The 5,878-nt window shown below is 50.8% G+C and overlaps 1 protein-coding gene across 1 annotated transcript; it reads left to right on the top strand.

Moving 5' to 3' along the window:
* The first annotated feature begins 260 nt into the window (after positions 1-260).
* On the top strand, positions 261-5,082 carry LOC142564660 (uncharacterized). Its single transcript, XM_075675754.1, has 4 exons — positions 261-373; positions 1,783-1,876; positions 2,319-2,369; positions 2,946-5,082. The coding sequence occupies exons 1-4, from the start codon at positions 345-347 to the stop codon at positions 4,899-4,901; spliced, it is 2,130 nt and encodes a 709-aa protein (XP_075531869.1). The 5' UTR covers positions 261-344; the 3' UTR covers positions 4,902-5,082.
* Positions 5,083-5,878: the final 796 nt, after the last annotated feature.

Below are 5,878 nucleotides of genomic sequence, written 5' to 3' on the forward strand. Positions count from 1 at the left end.
CACTGTCCCGTTTGACCTATATAAGTTTTTCCACCGCTAAGCGCTATCTGATAGATAACGATGCTCCTGCAATCAGTGAAATGAGATCTATGATTTTTGGTGCAGAAGGGCCTTTCGCGCGTTTTCATGCGATTACATGTCGAGGAAAGCTTTCACGGGGCGCTCAAAAGCAATTAACATGTGCTAACCTTTCCCTTTCTCAACAGTCACACGCTGTGGCCATGCAGCTTTGTGCGGGGAAGAAGCGAAGCAGACGAAGAAGAAGTTCGCCGTCTCACGGCCCCTGCCCTCGTAACCAACAGTCAAACGAGCCGAACTGTTCAGCAGCTCAACCAGAGCGCAGAATGGAACATCGGAGCGTCCGTAAACTAAGGTGAGGCGACGGTGATCTCGCCATACGTCGATCATGGGCTTTAATTAGAATGCAGCCAAAGGCCACCGGGTTCGCAGTGATGAACGTGGCGCAACAGGACCAGCATTGCAGATCCCTGTGGTCTGTGTTCATTAACCCTACAGTCATTGGCTGACGCCGCTGTAGCATTTGAGCTGACTCGTAGCATCCTCGATCAGAGTTCCCCGTGGAAGAGCGCAAGGGCGGGTAGTTGTCGAGGATCTTGCAGCACCGGGCATGCGCGTTGAGACGCGGTGCTATCGATCCTCATCAACCGCAGCGACCAGTAATGCTTGCTTCCGTACAATGCCCGCTCACCGCAATCGCCGATACTGTAGTGTTACGTCACGGATTTCAAGCCGTCTTTTTTTTTGTATTCGGGACGTTCTAGCTCGGTAGAAGTTCTTGAAAGCTGCGAAGTTCAGTCTTCACCCTTTCTAGACCACTATGTAGTGCAGCTTTACCGAGAAAAAAGAAAGATAACGAGGCTCGAGCAGACACCATCAAAGTGTGTGATGACCAGACCAGCTGCGTCAGAAACATGAAGGTGATGGCGCTACCGGTCTTCCATATTTGCGTTCTTGCTGCTCACCGTAACTCTTCTCCCTGTGACAGTGGCTTTTCTGGAATCGTGGAAAGGAAGTTAACAAATTCAGCTCGACCTATTTTCGCGTCTTTTTAAGCACTGTCACAATAAAACGTTCTGTCACCCAGAGTCCGCGGCCGACGGGACAGAGCGACTTCCAGTCGTTTCGTTAACTCTCTGAGCACTGGAAGCATTGCCCGAGTAAAGAACGACAAATATACAGCTTGGAGGGAGAGGGTGTGGCGTTGGGGTGGCCATACTCCGCGAGTTGCAACTGTCTTTTTTTCTCGATGCGTGTCATATTTTGGCATCAGTGCGTTTAGGCACAAGAAAAAATGGGAAATCTACGTAGCATATAATCTATCGGCAAAAACAAAAATTACATTGTGTAGTTAGCACTACAAGACCGACATCGAAACTAGTGCATATGTAGATCAAATCCAGCGGAGGTCAAACGTGTGCTCTGTGTAGCTCGATCTGGCTGAGTAACCACAAAGTTGCCTGCGGGCATAACACATGTCATCGCTAAGCGAAAAATGCTTTATCCGTGTTTATTTTATTTTTTTTTTTGCTGTCCTTGTAGCCGAGTACCACCTCCTTTGTCTGATTCATCAGCGCCACCACCATTTATTAGCCCTTAAAAGGCGCCTGTTCGCTGCCTATATATATATATATAACAAAACGGAAAAGCACAAGCACAGTAATGATATTTGCCGTAATCAGGAAGAACACAAAATTCCACTGGATACAACCGGAATTTCTTCGGCTTTCAAATGGTTTCTTTTTATCCTCTGCATCCACACAGACCCCGGTTGGGGGACTTGGAACTGAAATCGCCCCCTGAACAGCCCCCGGAACTCTTTCCGGTGCGGAGTCCGATGCGCCCGCTAAGCCGGCGTGTAAGTACACCAGTCTGTCATTCTCCTCTCTCCGAATTACATGACCTGCAGTAGAATAACTTGCGGTCAATTTCTTTCCAGGCCCCAGATAATGTATTTTTCTTTTCCTAGTTAAAGAAATGGAGGAAAGCAGGGGAAGGGAGGGGGGGGGGGCGAGGTAGCAGTAACTAAGAAAAAGAAATTACGCTTGATTATGCCATTCTAAAACTCCGCTAGAGTGGTTTGAAGGGCAATATCATCTTTGAACGACATCTCGTAATGCAAATTAATGAATACAGTTCAATTGATTAAGTTCCTTCTATAATACTACGTTTGGAAATTGCAGGATTACAGGTCTGACGTTGTTTCCAACCAAATTTCCACGGTCCCCGCGTTGCTTTATCTGGTTGCCTGCCATTTTTCGCAAACTTTTTTTCTTTCTTTGTTTCTTTATGACTTACAGACGCAGGACGCTCCACCGACACAGCAGTCGTCGTCAAAATCGAACCTGTGGGTGAGTACACACTTCGTTTTGGCCGAGTCGCAATATTAGGGCTGTTTAAACCGGCACAAAATACAAAGGCGAGATTGGTCGAACGACGGACGTCACTGGCAAACTTCGCCAGGCAAACCCCTGAAAGCCCTCAGAGGCCTGGTAACACTTAAGTAAGACTAGTCAACTCGTTCAAACTTTGGCTTCAGCGACAAACCATGCCCGACTATTTTAGACCACTTTAAGCCCTTATACTTATCTCAGCTGCTGCGTTATTTAAAAATACAAGCGTATTCATTCGGGCCATCATGAACAAGTGCCTCAGCAGTCGCCTTGAGCTCCACACAGGCATGAAAGGTAGTACTCCTTTCGCGGGTGCTTTATCAGAGGGGACAATTGAAAGTTTTCGAACAAGTACACCTTTCCACGCATACCTGTAGCCCCAGGTCAGGTATTTGGTTGCACTGATTTTTCTACCAATGTGCATGCGAAATCGGAGCCAAAACCGTGCTACGAAAATAACGGTTTACGATCAAACTTATGCATCAAATATAACAACTACAGCGTCCTCTGACGTCAGCCTTTTTTTCTTCGCAGCCACCCCGCGCCTTCTGCAGGCGCCTGTTTCTCCCGCGCACTGAGAATGACAAGCCCTCCGTGATCCGCTTCAGCTCCGCCATAGCTGCTGCCTCCGCGGTCCTCCTCGTGGCCTCCGCCCTGGTCTTCTTAGTCCTGTTCGTCCGCCGGGCTCCCCTCAAGTCCGAATACTGCAACACCGCTGCCTGCAACCAGTTCGCCAAACTCCTGAACGACAGCATCGACTGGTCCGGGGACCCGTGCCGCAATTTCGATGCATACGTCTGCAGCCGTTGGCACTCCAAGAGCAAGTACTCGGTGGGAACGGAGTTGGTCGTCCGAGCTATCGACACCATGACGAACGTCGTCAGCAAGGACGTGCAGGGGACGTCGTCTCCTGGCCAGGACTTCCTGCAGAAAGTGAGCCTCTTCTACCGCTCCTGCGACATGGTGTGGCGCGGTGATAGCGACGAACTTCCCGTGATCCGAGAGTTCCTTCTCCGCGCTGGCATTGTCTGGCCGCGTCGACCCGGGACGCCCGATGTCCTGCGCACTTTGCTAAGCCTAAGCGTGGAGTTGGACTGGCCGGTCATCATCCACGTAGTGCCACGGAAAAAGGGTGTGTGGATGCGCATACCTCGGTCCGTGAAACTGGCTGTTGAAGAAAGTAAACTGCTGAGCGATCCGCAGGACAAACGCCGCAGCTTCGACTTCCTGAAGACTAAGTTCTCTGGAGGGGATTCCACAGGTGCCGTCAACTTCAGTGATACCAACAGGTTGGAGTCGACGTTCTTCCAGCCCCTCGCCGACTTAGCTACAAGGGGTGCGACCGAAAAACTGAACTCAAGAAGTCTGGAAAAGAACAAGTGGCTCAAGTTGTTAGAGCAATGGAACGTCACTGCCGCACCGTCCTTCTTCACCGATGGCCTGAAGTACGTAAATAAGTTTCTCGACCTGTGGAAGCGGGAAGGCGAGGCTCACACTCACCTCTTCGTCTCGTGGATGGCGGCCAGGTACGTCAGCATGTTTGCCAGCCGCGATCTCATTTTCAACTTTTACAGCACGACGAACCCCGAAACTGTTTTGTACCAACACGGACGGCTTTGTTACGCGCTCGTCTACAAGTTCATCGGAGATTACCTCTTCGCCCCGTACAACGCACAAGTGTTCCTGCCCGTTCGAGACGACGTGGAGCGCATTGTTTCGGTCATCAGAAACAAGCTCGCGGCTCACCTATCCTCCACGCCGCCGTTCTCCAACGAAGCGTCCGCGACGTTCCGGTGGGCTTCTCTGGACGTCGTCATGAAAGCTCTGAACCAAACTGCGCCCCACAACTCGAACGCAACCAGCGCGGCCGACACACTCTTGCCAGACATGAACAACTCGCTCGCACACAACTGGCACGCTGCGTGGCAAGCGAGTCGATACGGGAGAGCAGACTCGGTTCCGTACACCTTGGGCTGGGAAACCATCCTGTCCATGTCCCCGTACACTCCCCTGCACGACGACTTTGTCCTCGCGCCGTACGTCCTCTTGTTTCCGCTCTACGATCCGAACCTGGTGGACGCCGTCAAGTACGGATCGTTCGGAGCTGTCGTGGCAAGAGCGTCCGCACAGATGGCCATCAAGCACTACGGTGGCGCTAACGCGACGGCGCAGGCCGTGGACGACGCATGGACTTGCGTCAAGTCCATCGACAGAGACGCCACGCCGACGCTGCTGGACTTGGTGTCTCTGAACGTCCTCGCGGAAGCCTTCGAGGAGCATGGTTCTTGGGGGACGCTGGCGGTCGCCAAACGCTTCACGGCTTCTCAGCTCCTCTTCGTCTCCTGGTGCTTCCAGAAGTGCCGAGGACAATCTGAGGCTCTGGGCGACGAATGCAACGTGGCCGTTCGTCACGTTGTCGCTTTCAGCTCGGCGTTCGGCTGCTCCCCGCGCGACGCACTTAACCCTGAGACAAAATGTACCTTCTTCTAGCACTACCTTGTTATGGCCAAGACGTGCAACAACTGCGACGTAATTGTGACGCAGAGGTGCACGACACTTGTTTCTTGCATCGTTTGTGTTCGTTTACCCCCTTTCTTGTTTTTTATTCTACTTTTGTGTCATTTATTTATTTTGTAGCCTTCTGCGTAATATATGTAGCCACATCACAGTATGCATGTTGTACGCAAGAAAAGTATTGGGAGACAAGTATGCACTTTTTAGACATTTTTTGTGCTTCGTCGAAGCGATGTACTTGAACAAATATGAGTAAGGATTAGTTTCAATGCCCTTCTAAGGCACTAAAGAATTGTTTAGTCAGCGTACTGACTGCAGTACGGAAGTACAGACTAGCTGGAGGACTCTTGCACAGCAAGCTGCAGCACTGCAGCCCACGGCACCCTCGACCGGCACTGCAGCTGCTGGCGGCACAAGCGGCATCCCGATGTGCCTCTAAGCGCGGACACTTCAGGTAGTGGATCACGTAGCAAATGCGCCCTCGACCTACCGACACTCTGCGAATGAACTGAGAACATCCAGCTGGAATATTTCCCATTGGCTACCAAAGTAGTCACCGGCATAGACCCAATCACCTTAACGCAGCATTTCCAGTTATGCTGCTTACTGAAGTTCGCAAGAAGAGAGATGATTAGAGCTAGATTGTTGTTACGACGCATCGACGTGCATGAACATCGAGCTCACTATACCTGGCAAGAAAGGCCGTGTGGTTAAAATTAGGAGACCATTTTTAATTCCAGTGCGTGCTGTGTTCACAGACCTGTGCTAGTCAGTAGGACATACGCATATTACCAGTACTCGCCTACGGGGAAGAAACCTGGAGGCTTGCGAAAAGTGTTCTTAAATTGAGGACGACGCAATGAGCTATGGAAAGAAGAATGATGGGTATAACGTTAAGCGGATAAGAAGAGAGCAGATTGGGTGAGGGAACAAACGCGAGTTAATGACATCTT

Source organism: Dermacentor variabilis, chromosome 11, assembly GCF_050947875.1.
Source record: "Dermacentor variabilis isolate Ectoservices chromosome 11, ASM5094787v1, whole genome shotgun sequence".
In the NCBI taxonomy this organism is placed as follows: Eukaryota; Metazoa; Arthropoda; class Arachnida; order Ixodida; family Ixodidae; genus Dermacentor; species Dermacentor variabilis.

Excerpts from the sequence above, each read along its gene's own strand:
- LOC142564660 (XM_075675754.1), top strand. The coding sequence starts at position 345 with ATGGAACATCGGAGCGTCCGTAAACTAAG. Across the intron at positions 374-1,782 it reads CGGAGCGTCCGTAAACTAAG|ACCCCGGTTGGGGGACTTGG; the intron begins GTGAGGCGACGG and ends GCATCCACACAG. Across the intron at positions 1,877-2,318 it reads TGCGCCCGCTAAGCCGGCGT|ACGCAGGACGCTCCACCGAC; the intron begins GTAAGTACACCA and ends TATGACTTACAG.